Source organism: Macrobrachium nipponense, chromosome 20 (genome assembly GCF_015104395.2).
Source record: "Macrobrachium nipponense isolate FS-2020 chromosome 20, ASM1510439v2, whole genome shotgun sequence".
NCBI classification, from domain to species: Eukaryota; Metazoa; Arthropoda; class Malacostraca; order Decapoda; family Palaemonidae; genus Macrobrachium; species Macrobrachium nipponense.
The window spans coordinates 62,942,398-62,958,025 of NC_061089.1; the positions used below are offsets into that span (position 1 = coordinate 62,942,398).

The 15,628-nt window shown below is 35.2% G+C and overlaps 1 protein-coding gene across 1 annotated transcript in view; it reads left to right on the forward strand.

Moving 5' to 3' along the window:
• Positions 1-241: 241 nt before the first annotated feature.
• LOC135221132 (uncharacterized) overlaps positions 242-15,628 on the forward strand; it is a 242,378-nt gene continuing 226,991 nt past the window's right edge. Inside the window, exon 1 of the mRNA XM_064258959.1 lies at positions 242-421. Within this exon, the coding sequence (XP_064115029.1) occupies positions 376-421 (46 nt within the window). The 5' untranslated portion in view covers positions 242-375. The remainder of the gene's footprint in view (positions 422-15,628) is intronic.

Sequence of the window (15,628 nt, forward strand, 5' to 3'; positions counted from 1 at the left end):
AATACCAAATCCTCACTGACGCTACCAAAGAGAAAATAGCATGATTTTTCAACTGAAAAAAGCATAATTTTTCAACAGGAAAAATGTGTAGAGTGTCAAGTACAAAATATCACAGCAACATAATCAGTAGGAAACGCAGCGCAAAGAAGAAAAAAAAAGCAAGAAACTCATGAGAGTAAGGTTATTAAAGCCCAGATGTTGGGCAACCTCGCAAGGGAGAGCATTTGCAGTTGCGTGTTGATTCATGAAGCGAGAAGACGATACGAGAAATTCTCTTCACAGAACTGTCGTCTAGTGTTACATCGTCTGCAGCGCAAAAGGACATATTAAGTCCAGTGCGGTCCTGTGGACTCGAGAGTATTTCGTCCCCCAGAGATGACGTCAACCACATTTTGCTGTGTAAAATCTGTCGTACCTTCAGGTATTAACTTGGCTTTGTTCACTTCAGTATCATTATATTTCACTAAATGTTTGTGTTCGCATAGTTTAATGTATCTTGCAATAGTTTTTCTCAAGTAAGAATCAGCCGCATGTTAATACAAATTTTATCTCAAAGTAACAATGAAACAAAATCTTTCATTGTTAAAGATTGTTAAATTCTTTACACAATGAAACAAAATCTTTCATTGTTAAATTCTTTACACAATGAAACAAAATCTTTCATTGTTAAATTCTTTACCTTTTAGTTTGCGTATTTTCTTCGTGTTCATCCTCCTTCCTCCTCCTCCTCCTCCTCCTTCTTCTCTTACAACTATCATTACTTATTTACCTTCCTGCAATCTCACCCCATTATCTACTTGAGCCAACTACACTCTTCCCACTTGCCTCAAACTCCCCGACCAAGTGGCCTTACTCACAGGTGTACTATATCTAGACACGCAGTTAGCTCAAGTCCGAGGCAATCTGTTCCATCAGGTTTAGTACTAGTTTGTTTTAGCTTACTCGGGGAGTAAGCCTATAAACTACTTTGTTGTTGTTGTTGTTGTTCTTGCTGTTGCTGTTCTTGTTGTGGGGAGGGGCGGGGTTAGGAAAGGTCTTTGGAAAAGCCTAAAAAGTCTGAAAAAGATTATTTGCTTTCAGTTAAAGATAAATGAATTTTTTGATTTAGGATTTATGATTTATTTATTAGAATGAAAATGTAAAAAAAATACATAATGTGCATGTTAAACAGTACAGAACAATTATTTCTAATAAAATATATCTGATTTATTTTAATTTTCGTTGGTGAAACAACATGCTATTTGACAGCAGATTTTAACAAGCGCCCCGAGTCTATTTGACGGCAGATTTAAGCAAGCGCCCCGAGTAAGCTGGAGGTCGGATCACGCCTTTTTTTTTTTTACTCGTGTTTATTTACTCCCGCCAATGAAGGTTACTTTGCCCGGTTTACACGTGCATGTTAAGAGAATGCCTCCAGAACGGTTGGCAAGATTCGGCAAAACAGGCCAAATAAATCAAGCAGGTCACATTTCCATATCAATTAAGATTTAGGAGGCACTATCAAAGATTAAAGGTTAAAGTTCAACATATCAGGTTTTTGGCGGCTTATTTGATCCGCAACATAATTGTGGTGCCAATTATAATGATAGTTGCATAACTACTGATCTTGTCAAATTTGATCTTTAAGGCCAAAGGTCAAGGTCACGGAAGAGGTTATACCTTTTAAACTTAATGCCGCCGTATAAGCCATGGAAAGGAGTCTTACTTATATTAAAAAAAATATATATACTTAAACTTAACAACATTGACATTATCATTCATTTTATCAACCGATTATGGCAATTGTAATTCCATTCTTATTGTGATTACTATTAAATTCTTTATGTGGCAAAAATCAAATAAAAATTGGAAAACAACTTTAAGAGAATTTTGAATAAATACTTTTCTTTGAATAAAAATAAAACTCTGGAAATATCAAATATTATTTAATCTCGCGCTATATTACGTCTTTGACCGAGGGTATTATTACAGGTATTAATATTCACTTTTTATTAAAGCTACTTCTATTCACCATATAGTATAATCCTTCCAAGACAAAATATTGTTATATGAATTGTACAATTCTTGTTATTTTCGGATGTGATAAACATCCTTGCTCTGAATAAGAATTTCTGTACTCGTCAAACTGAAAATTTGAATCCCGTAGTTTTGTTTTGTCCTTATGTAATGGGAAAATATATAAAAATTATCGTTTCTTTTTTTTAACATATTTTTTTCTGATTTAGCAAAAATATTGATTAGATTTTCTTGCTGGTGTCAGGGAAGGGTTTCATAGCGAAGATAACCATTGAACAAAAGAGCATTTATAGCGAATACAATTAACTTTTCAAGGATTGACTGATACATTCATCCAGTCAAATGAATGATTAATTTGTTATATGATAATGACATACCAACATTGGTGCATAGAATATTAAGGTATGATATAAATTCCTAATAATTTCTAGTGGCATAAATATATAAAAATAATGAGATTACGATTTCCGTAATCCCTTTTGGAGAGTTAAGATGTTCTCTCTCTCTCTCTCTCTCTATGTATGTATATATATATATATATATATATATATATATATATATATATATATATATATATATATATATATATATATATATATACTGGAACAAACCGGCTTTGCAGGTATATAACATACATCCATTCAGGACATCGCAGACAACCACATCAGAAGGGAGAAACATTTATTTGAGACGTTTCGCACATACAATATGCATCTTCAGTCTGTTGAGATAAAAACACATACATATTAACATTAAATAAAAGCAGGATTCTTAATATAGTAACAAATACAAGACTAAAAATTAACAAGTAAAACGAAAAAGTAAAAAGTACAAATAAAAAACAAATACCAAGGCGCAACTAACTGTTAGTTGAGAAGGAAGGAGGTAGAATGACTAAACTAGGGCAAGAAGTTAAAACGTTGACTATGCCAGATAAAGTGGAGAAGATGAAACTCCACTATTCAGTGAGGGAACAAGACGCTTAATATATGATGACTCTAGAGTGGTTAGGTAATCAGAGTCTTTAACTGAGCCTAAAATAGAGATGAGTCGTTTCTTCACCTCTATCTTGCAATTGATTGCGTGATTTTTTAGGTTTGAGTGTTCAGGCCTACTTAATTTTTGACCCGTCCTAAAACTAAAGCCCATGTGACTGCAGTATCTCATCTGCAGCAGCCTCCTAGTCGATCCAACGTAAATTCCGGGACATCCCGGGCACGTAAATTTGTATACCACGTTAGATCGCATGAACTGCTGCAGAGGATCTTTGAAGCAGAAAAAAGAGCTTATTTTGCTTTGGTTGTTAGATATGAGTTTTATCATAATTGATAGAATATTTCCAAGTGAAGAATTTTTATTTCATGGTTTTAATAAGCTTCTTTTTAAGCAGTTTTTAGAACTTGCCGTTCAAGACTCAGCCTTTGTTTTAACAATAAATTATATTCTCAGGTTGATGGTGTGGCCATGGGTTCTCCTTTCGGCCCATTATTCGCAAATTTTTTTATGTCTAGTCTTGAACAAGAATTTTTGAATTCTTGTCCTGATTCTTTTAAACCATTGTTCTACAGAAGGTATGTGGACGATACCTTCGCCCTTTTTAGATACGAATGGCAAGCTTCACAATTTGTAGTTTATTAAATTGTAACACCCTAACATTAACTTTACTGTGGAACTCGAAAACGGTAATTCTTTACCTTTTCTTGATATTTGTATCACTAAGGATTATTCAATTTTTAACACTTCAGTTTTTAGGAAGAAAACATATAGAGGACTATCTAATAATTTTTATAGCTCTTGTCAATAGAGTTTTAAGCTTAATGCTATCTCCACTCTGGCTCATAAAGCAATAAAGTATTCATAGAACTGGGATATCTTTCATAAAGAAATTGATATTTTATCTAATATCTTCTAAAGAAACTCGTACCCTAAAGATGTATTTTTTAACGTTGTTAACAAACTTTTAACTTTGCATTTTAAACCACCCATTTCAAAGAGACGTACCAAAGAAACTAAAGTATGCCCCCACACCATATATATACAATAGCAAATTTTCACAACACCTAACTAGAATTATTGAAAGTGAAATTCCCTGTCTAAATATAAAACTCATATCTAACAACCCAAGCAAAATAGGCTCTTTTTTCTGCTTCAAAGATCCTCTGCAGCAGTTCATGCGATCTTTAACGTGGTATACAAATTTACGTGCCCGGGATGTCCCGGAATTTACGTTGGATCGACTAGGAAGCTGCTGCAGATGAGATACTGCAGTCACACGGGCTTTAGTTTTAGGACGGGTCAAAAATTAAGTAGGCCTGAACACTCAAACATAAAAAATTACGCAATCAATTGCAAGATAGAGGTGAAGAAACAACATTTCTCTATTTTAGGCTCAGTTAAAGACTCTGATTACCTAACCACTCTAGAGTCATCATATATTAAACGTCTTGTTCCCTCATTGAATTGTGGAGTTTAATCTCCTCCGCTTTATCTGGCATAGTCAACGTTTTAACTTCTTGCCCAAGTCTAGTCATTCTACCTCCTTCCTTCTCAACTAAAAGTTGGTTACGCCTTGGTATTTGTACTTTTGACTTTTTCGTTTTACTTGTCGTTAATTTTTAGTCCTTTCTTTCAATTTTAAGTTAATTTTAGTCTTGTATTTTCTACTATATTAAGAATCCTGCTTTTATTTAATGTTAATATGTATGAGTTTTTATCTAAACAGACTGAAGATGCACATTGTATGTGCGAAACGTCTCAAATAAATGTTTCTTTCTTCTGATGTGGTTGTCTGCGATTTCCTGAGTGTATATATATATATATATATATATATATATATATATATATATATATATATATATCTATATACTATATCTATATACTAATTTATACTCACACACATGGATTTTAAAGGAAATCTGTAGTACTTAAATATTTTTTGCATCATTGTTAATAGGACATGATCATATAGCAAATTGGCTAGATGAATCCTTGAAAAGTGAATTGTATACAAATCCTCCTTTGTTCAGTGGTTATACATCATCGCTATATTACCCCTTCCCTGACTCCAGCAAAGAAATAGTCCACAATTTCTTTTAAATAGAAAAAAATATTTTTGTTAAAAACAGAGAAACGATTACATATGCACAAAACAAATTTTCAGTTTGAACAGTGAAGAAATTCTTATTATTCTGATTTACAAAGACCATAATTTGACTGCGATGAACTTTTTTCTAATGGTTTCCTTTTTCTTTCCAAAAACTTAGTTGACGATTTTGAAAACGTACAACCATTCTCGCGACGATTTATCCGTTAGGTGGAATTTTTTTTAGTATACCTTACAAAAATAGCAATGAAATCTTTCTAGGATTGTATAAGATAATTGAATTTCTTCTTATTATTCAATGTTTTGGTAACAAAGATTACAAAGTTCTTTAATTAATATGTTTTGACATTTTAATGAATATGAAAGACTATTTCTAAAACCATTTAAAAGAATTCTTTGAAACTGTGAACTTTTCCAGTATATGTGAGAATGGTTTTCATTAGTTTTGATTACATATTACAATCAAATGAAATGCTTAACGGCCACCCAAAACTAAGTAATTATAAAAGTTTTTCTTGTTTGAAAATAACAAAAATTTTTTACTTCAGTTAGAGGAAGAGACCACAGCCCCCGCGGGTTGAACTGAATAAAACAATAAATTGTTTGAAACCACATCGCGTGAACTGGAGCATTTAAGATTGGATTTAGAAACCTAAAGTAAGGAAACAATATTTTCTGACGGCAAAAACAAAATGGATTTTATTCTCGCTAAGGCTTTTTGGATCCAATATTTCAAGACCCTTGGAGAGAAGCTGTAATAACTTCGTACAAGATCACAAAATCATGCGCATTATTTATATATATATATATATATATATATATATATAGTATATTATAATATATATATATATATATATATGTGTGTGTGTGTGTATATATATATATAAGACTAACCTGCCAGTGAATTTTACACAACTCTCTGACCCGTACATGTGTTTGTGTATATGTATATACATATATTTGTGTATTCACATATATTATATATATATTATAAACTGCATATAGACAAATAAACGTATATGCGTGCACCGACAATGGCTACGCACATCTGTATATTGTTTCACTGGAGCGTGTCAAGATCAATGGATAGGCCTACAGAGAAATCCGCCCAAGGGCGGGGTCGCATCAGGGGTTCGTTGACGTTCCCTTAGGGCTTGTAGCGTTGACAATCAAGTAATCGAATTGGATACAGGCGCATTAGGGCGCTACCATATTCCCCCTAGATAGTGGAGGGATGAATCCCTCTATCCACTGTGGTTAGGTGCGCTGGGTTGTAGAAATACAGTATGGGTAAGTTTGGCGTGGTTACGACAGTATGGCTAATGTGAGATGGCTTCGTGGCAGGGATTCAAGCAGACAGAACTGGGAAGATAATTTGATATATCTCTAGTAATATTGGGTTCAAAACTGTGTTCTCTCTCTCTCTCTCTCTCTCTCTCTCTCTCTCTCTCTCTCTCTCTCTCTCTCTCTCTCTCTCTCTCTCTCAGAAGTTTTGAATTTTATGACAACACTTTGATAAGACACTAAGAACCATACATTATATGTTTGAAAGTAATAACTGGACTACGCTTGTATTTTCTAATGGTTCTTATGCGAAGTAATAAACTGGTTTACTCATTCAAGCCACTAACAAAAACATTAATAACATATCTTCTAAACGACTAACACTCTTTTAAAACAATAATCATTTGATTATTTTCCTTTTTGCTTCATATAACTGCTGAAATTCAGTCAAAACAGATTTCAAGTTAAAAGGAATTTCGGACTCATACAGTATTTCGAAGCAATTAAGTTGATAGTTTCCTTAAAGAAAACACTTGATTAGAAATAATTTTGTCTCTTCACCATCTAATATAATGGCTTTATTTTCTTTTTGTATTCTTATACTCCCCAAGATTCTTGAAATAATGGATCCAAAAAGCCTTCGCGGGAATAAAATCCATTTTGTTTTTGCCGTCAGAAAATATTGTTTCCTTACTTTAGGTTTCTAAATCCAATCTTAAATGCTCCAGTTCACGCGATGTGGTTTCAAACATTTTATTATTTTACTCAGTTCAACCCAGCGGGGGCTGTGCTCTCTTCCTTTATCTGAAGTAAAAAATTTGTGTTATTTTTAAACAATAAAAACTTTTATAATTACTTAGTTTTCGGTGGTCTTTAAGCACTTCATTTAATGTGTATTATTTAATCAAAACTAATGAAAACCATTCTCACATTTATTGATAAAGATAAAAGTTTCAAAGAATTCTTTTAAATGGTTTTAAAAATGGTCTTTCATATTTATAAAGAAAATGCCAAAAACATCAAAGGTTGTTGTAATCATTGTTCATAAAACAGAAATTCAAATATTCTATACTAGGATCCTTTTCTTCCTGAAAGTGATCAAACCTTGAAACGATTTCATTACTAGTTTCTTCAAGGTATACTAGAAAAAAAAATCGTCGCGAGAATGGTTCATTGCAGTCAAATTAAGTGGTCTTAGAAAAACAGAATATTTTACGAATTTTTTTTTTTCTCTCTCTCTCTCTCTCTCTCTTTCTGTAGCGCACACCCACACACATTTATGCATAATTTTCCGTCTATTTGACTGACCTGAACAATTGACGATTTCCCCCAACTGGCCGGCCACCCCCCTCTCCGTCAGAAACACACACACACAGACTCTCTCTCTCTCACACATACACACATGCATAAATACATTCCCTGTCTATCTGTCTGCCGTGAACATTTGCTGTTGCCCTCCCCTACTCCTATAACATCTCGTCCTTACACGTCAGGGGCGATAATCTTACGCGGCATTCACCCTCCTCGGTAACATCTCGTACATCTTCCTCGTCTAGATTAGCATCTTCTCCCCTACATCTATTAAAGGGGGATCGGATACATCGTTTACGGGTGAGCACGTGACTTTGCAAACATATGTATCCACACACAAGCAGTTACAAACATATCCTAATTAGATCCATGCACATTCGGGTATTTAAATGTAAAATGCCTACAGGCTGTTAGGAGAAGAGTCAGTATTGGAATAAAGTTTTTTAGTTGCATGTAATTTATGTATGTATGTATGTATGTATGTATGTATGTATGTATGTATGTATATATATATATATATATATATATATATATATATATATATATACATATTTATATATAAACTGATGAAAATAAAAAAACGATTGAGAAAGTAACTTCAATAAATAAATATATTCCAACTGTAGAAGATTTCGTTCCATCAGCCCTCAATTTTCAGTTCTCCAGTCTCCCCTCTCTTTCCAAATATTATTTCCCTCCGGTGCATCCCTTATTCACATTTGTCTTTGATGTGTCTAACACATTTCCTCTTGTTACATCCTCCATCAGATAAGGCAGATCGAACGACGTATTTTCACTCCCTTGCAACGGCTCACCCGTCCCTTAATCTTTTGGGAGAGGAGCTGGGCTCTACCACCTATACACTCACCCCTTCCCCAATCCCCCAACTGCCACCCCTCCCCATCATTGATCCCGTCTTTTCGTATCCGATAATACCCTCGTTAATCATTCAGGTCTTCCTGCAGGAAATGGTTAATTAATATGAGCATTTTGCTCAACTACTCGTATTATTAATTTGCTCAAGTTAATTAGGGACATTACCAGCTCTACTTATTTTTATGTTGCTCTGCATATTGGTCATCTTTTTTCCTTTATTTCTCTAGAGTTAAATGCGTCTGGAATTCAAATGAGCAGCGGCACCTTTAATAATCGCTCAAGTTTTATTGCTCTCAAAGTTACGACATATCTCCGCCATTTGTCAGTCAGGGATCAAGTATTTTAGTGATCACTTTGAAAAAAAGAATACCCAGTGCGTGCGTGTGTGTGTGGGCGTTTGAGTGCGTACACACACACACACACACACACACACACACACACACACACATATATATATATATATATATATATATATATATATATATATATATATATATATATATATAACTATGCAAATTACATTACAAACCACAACACTAATCATTGTCTAATATCGGTAGAAGCCAATTCATAGTCAGACGTATATATAATGTGGTTTTTAATGTAATTTGCATTATTACCCATACGAGAGAGAGAGAGAGAGAGAGAGACGAGTAATAAATCACGAATTTGGATTCAAATATTTTCATTGATAGGCCCTCCTTTCCTTTGCATAAATCTCATTCCATAGTTTTATATCTCAGTGCTGAAAATAAGATGAGAATCACTTATCAAAACCTGAGGGAGAAATAAAAGGGCTTCAGAGCCTCCCGCTCTCCTCTCCCTCTTATTCGTTTATCACCATCGGCAGAACGACTTTCTTCAACTGGGTCCCAACTTCGACGGAAAAATAGCAAGGGAGAAGGAGTCTTCTATTTTTACTTTGCAAACTTTATTCATCAGCTGAACATAAGCCAGCTCACGGATTTCATAATCTCCATCCGAATGGTTCACTGAATCAAGTAGTCCATGAAGATTTTCTCTCAGTGCTGGTAAAATAAAAATAAAATCCCAAGTTCACGGTGGGTTATCATTTAGTAAATAATTTGCCCAGAGCTTAAGCCGATTGAGTAACGAAGTGAGTGCTCTGACTCATAGTGTTAATGATAATATTATTTCATATAAATGATACCCAAACAAACAGAAGAAATATGCAATATCTCTGATAAGGTTCAGACGTGAGCTCTCATTCTGCTAGCAAAGGATTACATGAAAAAGTCTCACAAAATTTGCGATATCAGTATCAAAGCTGCTCATGATATCAAAGCATCCATGGCAGAGTACAATTGAGCAGGCGAGGAATTTTGATAGCTTTACCTCTAGTTCCGGCATGAATTTCCATAATAATTTTGGGGCATTTCATCGCAAAGCAAAAAGAACGAACTTCTTGGCGACAGGATAGTGAATTAAAGGCATGATACTTTCATTCAATCTCATTACTTCATGATAGATATCCTCTGTAACATGTGAACAGCCGTGTACATTATACATTCTCGTACGCGCCTCAGTTACAAGTCCTTTATGTGGTAGCCCAAAGCACGAGCTCGGTATACATTACATGTAGGACGGAAATATTGAAATAGTCCGAATTAAGGAGAACATTTCTTATAAAAATTTATGAAGGTCTGTAAAGTTCATAAAATTTTGTGAAATTCACTATACAAAAAGACATAAAGGAATAATAGCTAAATAAAGAATTGCTAAGCTGCAATGTTTTCCTGGTCTATATCTAGATAATGGGGTACCTCAGTAAAACGCCTCTTTATATCAAAAGTTGATTTGTGGGTGCATTTATCTGATTCAAGTCCCGCGCACCCTCCCTCCCTCGCCTTGTCGCCTTGCCGCTTTGCCGGGATGAAACCGACCAGCTACATTGGTTCTTGTTGCCTGGTAAAGTTTATATCATAATTTCTTCCGTTACATTAACTTTTAGTTAAGACCCACAAATCTCGCTCCTTCTGGGCCTAATTGCTTTAAATTGGTGAGACCAACCAGCTGTGAAGTTAAAACACTGAGCGGAAAATGAAGTAATTGTTGTACCTTTCTCCGATATTTCCCCTCCGCGAGGCAACGTTATTCTCCTTTTATTCCTTACTTTTTGTTTTTCTTTCTGGAAGATCATTTTTTCTTTCTCCGTTACTGTAGCTGACAGAGCTTTTATCCAATTAAATCGTGAACAAAGGATCACTCTTCAGTTCTAAGTTCGGGTTGTTTAATTGTCTTTCAACAGTCAACAGAATTTTTGGCTAAAAGTCTTGAAAGTAACAACAATAAAGAGAGCTTCTCCATAAATGAACACCCTTGCCTCACCAGCAAGGGCGCTGAGATCGCCTCCACGGGAGGGGCGTGAGGCAACACGAGCCTGTTTTCTGAAAAATCAATTGCGCCTCTAAAGGCCTGAGCAGTGAAGTGGTTACCTGGTAGTTAGTCGATTGCACTGGGTTGCAACCAAGGCATAGAAGTGAATGGTTAGCAACCTCAGGTAAAAAATATTTGCTAGAAACAGGATGGTTAGCAACCTTTGGGACCTCATCCTGTAGGAGAAAAAAAGTACAGTGGAAACCTGAGAATGAGACTGCAGCGCCCATGATCTGCCCACTAATAGGTTTTACTGAGGAGATATTTACTAACGTGATGCCAGTATCGAGCTCATTTCATTTTGTACACTATGTATTGTATAATACTTGTATGTATCGTGTATGATATATATATATATATATAATATATATATAATATATATATATATATATATATATATATATATATATATATATATATAATATATTATATCTATATATATATATATATATAGTATATATATATATATATATATATATATATATATATATATATATATATATATATATATATTTAATAATATAGAGAGAGAGAGAGAGAGAGAGAGAGAGAGAGAGAGAGAGTGATGTGGGCATGTGTACGTGTGTATGTGCGTGCGTGAGTATGATTTGTTACACTTACAGAAACTCACGCCAGTAATAATAAAATAAAATGACAGTAACGCACGAATCCCCCTTCTTTTGCCAAGAAGCCGATATCTAAAGCAAAGAAAGAGCGAAGCCCAACTGAGTCAAAGTATGAAACTCCTTTGGCCAAAGGTGATGTTGTCAGAGTTGTACCCAAATATCATCTTGAAGGAGATGGCACTCGGCAGGACATACTCTCTGATGTTATGACATGACGAGGAAGAGCATCGTGGAAGGGGGAGGGACTCAGGAGGTGGCAGTTGGGTCGTAAAGCCAGATAAACCAGGCTAAAAAGAAAATAGAAAACCGTTGGAGTTCATTTAGAAGATCCGTGAAAGGAGTCATTGTTATGTCTCGGAGGGAATTGTATTGAATATGAAAATTACTTTTCTGTTTATGTCTGTATGTATATCAGTGTTTATATTTTTCATTAATTTTACTATGGCGAGTTTATTACTTTAGACACACATTATACACACACATAAATATATATGTGTGTGCGTGCGTGTGTGCGCGTGTTAAGAATGACAGTGTCGGACTGATTTGATGTTTAAAGGACCATACAACGATAACCAATACGTTCACCAAATTTTGTCTTTATATGACTTATGTATTACAGTCCTAACCTTTGGATTCACCATAACTCTCCGTAATTATAAAATCGCATGAACGGAAAGATGTTCACAAGAAATGGAATCTCATCATGAAAGAAATTTCAGAAAACAACCAAGAAAAATGTCCGGTCATCGTAAAAGATACGGTTGTCAATATAATCTAATCAGCCGTGCAATATTCGTCATGTTTTCTTGCAATATTAATGATGATTTTGGATATCTTGACATTTCAGTTTACCTGCTAGTTATCTTACCAAACTCTTCGGTTGAAGAACACAATTTATCGTCACTTGATAACTAACTGGGTTGCAATCTTGACAGTTTGGATTATTTTTAGATATATAACACCCTCTAATTTCTCAAAGGTCGTTTACTTTTATTTAATAAACACAAACAAAGACTATCTTTCTATCTATCTATCTATCTATCTATCTATCTATCTATCTCTCTATCTATCTATCTATCTATCTATCTATCTATATATATATATATACTATATATATATATATATATATATATATATATATTTATATTATAGCCTGTGTTTATTAAACACAAATTATAGAAGGTGTTATATATCTAAAAAAAAATCCAAACTGTCAAGATTGCAAATCAGTTATCAAGTGACTTGATAAATTGTTCTTCAACCGAGGAGTTTGGTAAGATAACTAGTAGGTAAAATGAAATGTCATGATATCCAAAATCTTCGTTAATATTGCAAAAATCTCATGACGAAGATATATATATATATATATATATATAATATATATATATATATATATATATATATATATATATATATTATATATAGATATGTATATATGTACACACACATAATGTCTGTGTGCACGAGCATGTGTGGAAAAAGATAGGAGCTATTATTTCGACTATACATTTTTGAATTTTTTTCCAATTCTTTATTTCTGCCAAATAGGTCCATAAACATATTCTCATGGTCTAGCCAGCCCTTGTGTTATGCAATATTTGTTATATTCACGATATATCTGTGATTCAAAAAAACTAAAACCTTCTATTATGTCATATAATAATTTAAATCCCCCCTTCTATTAAGCTGAGGGTGACATTTAAGGATAACCCATCTGTTACCCGTTCCACCAAAACTATTTTCAAAAGGCAAATGACGCAAATGAAAAATTAAAAAAATAAAAAATCCGCGCATGCTCATTACTAGGAAAATCCCTGTCCCTCAAAACCAGGCGCAGAATGAAAGTCCGTCATATGAGACAAAAGGAAATACATATTCACTGTTTACGGGTTGTTGCAGAGCTTATTTTTCGCTTGGCTTATTCTGAAGCAATTTCATCTCTGTGTTTTGACACATTTTTTTTTCTTTAGGCACATTTCCTTTGTCTCCACGTCGGATGCTCGAAGTTGAATGACGTTTTGTAAAAGAAATAGGCTTCGCCCACAAAAGATAGCATACAACACGGCCAAACAACATGATGTTGGCGATGACGATTATATTGCGCGACGTAGGATCGTATGCAAAACCCTTTTTGCATCGCGTTCAAAGAGGGGATGTATTTGTTTACGTATATCAGATAGGTAGTCAGCCCTATTCATTGTCAGGTGACTTAGTGAAATTATCGTTACACGGCGGATAAAAGCATCAAATTTGGCATGCGTCTTCCTTGAGGAATATCAAATAATTCTAGAGTAGGAGACCTCCAGAATTTTTTAAGAGAAAGATAAAAGACATCAAATTTCAAGATGGCCGATATTTACTGGAGGAAAAAACTTTTCAGGTCATATGAGTAATACAATGACAATGTTTTTTCCTAAATTAGTAGGTAGACTCAGTAGAACGTTAATTTAGACATTATGATAGTAGCAATGCATATATTTTGCCCATTACATATAGTGTCTGACCTGTGTGGGGGCAAGGAGGTGCTGCCCCTCCCTTTCCCAGTTTTCTTTGACTCTGCAAACTTGAATATAGTATTAACCTCCTAATCAAACAAATTGAACCAAATTAAACAAATTTTGCTTACACATAACTAGACATACCAGATAAAAAATTGTGAAAAGGTTGGATGGCATCAGTAAAATTATTGTGTAGAACCTTTGCACTTGCAGAGAGGATAGCAAACCAGGTTCGCTTTGCTACATTTGCAGCTGATGCAGTCTAGAATTGTCGTCCAAACTGGTACCCATGACCCTGATACCTTTGCCCAAGCAAAGTCCTGCGGCGAAAGAACCGACAGCTGATCTTGAGTGCTGCTAGTCCAGATGCCTCCCTGGTAAACTGCTCGTCAGCCATGCTGCAGAAATGCATCTTTGGTCGGTGGCAATTTTTCCATTGTGTAATTCTTGTGGCAGAAGACTTCCTTTCTTGCCTCATTGACTGAGGTCAAATGACTAGTTTTGTCATAGAGGACAGCAGTCAGTCTCTCCAACTTTGAGAAATTGTCATCATTGAGAGTCAGGATTGGAAAGGGATTAGGGGCAAGATACACATATGAATTTGACTTCTTCGTAAGCCTTCCAAGCTTGCCAAACAGACTTCTTGCCCTTTCCACTGAAGGCAGAGGTTGTGTCGAAAGCTGAAAAGGCGTGGAAAACGGATAGTGCTCGTGATTGTGGGATTCCAAGGCTTGTGCAGATGGCACTAATGTGGCAAAACCGGTAGTTCTTGCCCATTCCGAAAGCAACCCAGATGTCAGCCAACGGTTGTGTAGTAATCAGATCGTGGAATTTACCTACAAGAATGACTACTACATCTGTGCGGACATGAATCGTCTTTCTTCTTTGTTGAAGAGCATGAAGCACATGAACCACAACTCTGGTGTCTGCCTCCTCATGATTGGAGTTTTGCATGGAGATGCTAACACCAACAGTCACCACAGCCTGCCCTGATGTGATATATACAGTTTTAGTTGGTTGCCAATTGAAATCTTCAACTTTGGAAATCAAAAAGGCAAACAGTTCCTCGTTGTTAACTGGGTTACGTATGATACCCATCCACTTGCCTGGCACTTGGTCTCACCTGACACCTTTCTGCGCACACCCTTGCCTCGTTTTTCCCTGGTTGACTCCTTCAAACTGTCTGGAATGTATGTGTCCGAAACAACATTCAACCTCTTTGCCGCTTGGAGCTGTTTTTCTGTGTGAGGGATAAATACGTTGTCTGCATACTGATGGAAGGTACTCACACCAGAAACGGGAAGGCAGTGTACAATGATGGCACCATCAAGGATTTTGCAGAGGATTTTGCAATCATAGGTTGAGGGTAGCTCTGATTGGCCAGGCTGCTCAAGACATTTTAGCAGGTCAGACTTTGTGCTGGTCAAGCGAAGTTGCCAAAGCCTGAATGAGAGGGAGTGAATGACTGTACTTCATGTGCAAAGAACTCGGCCAAATCACTATCTCTGTTCTGCATA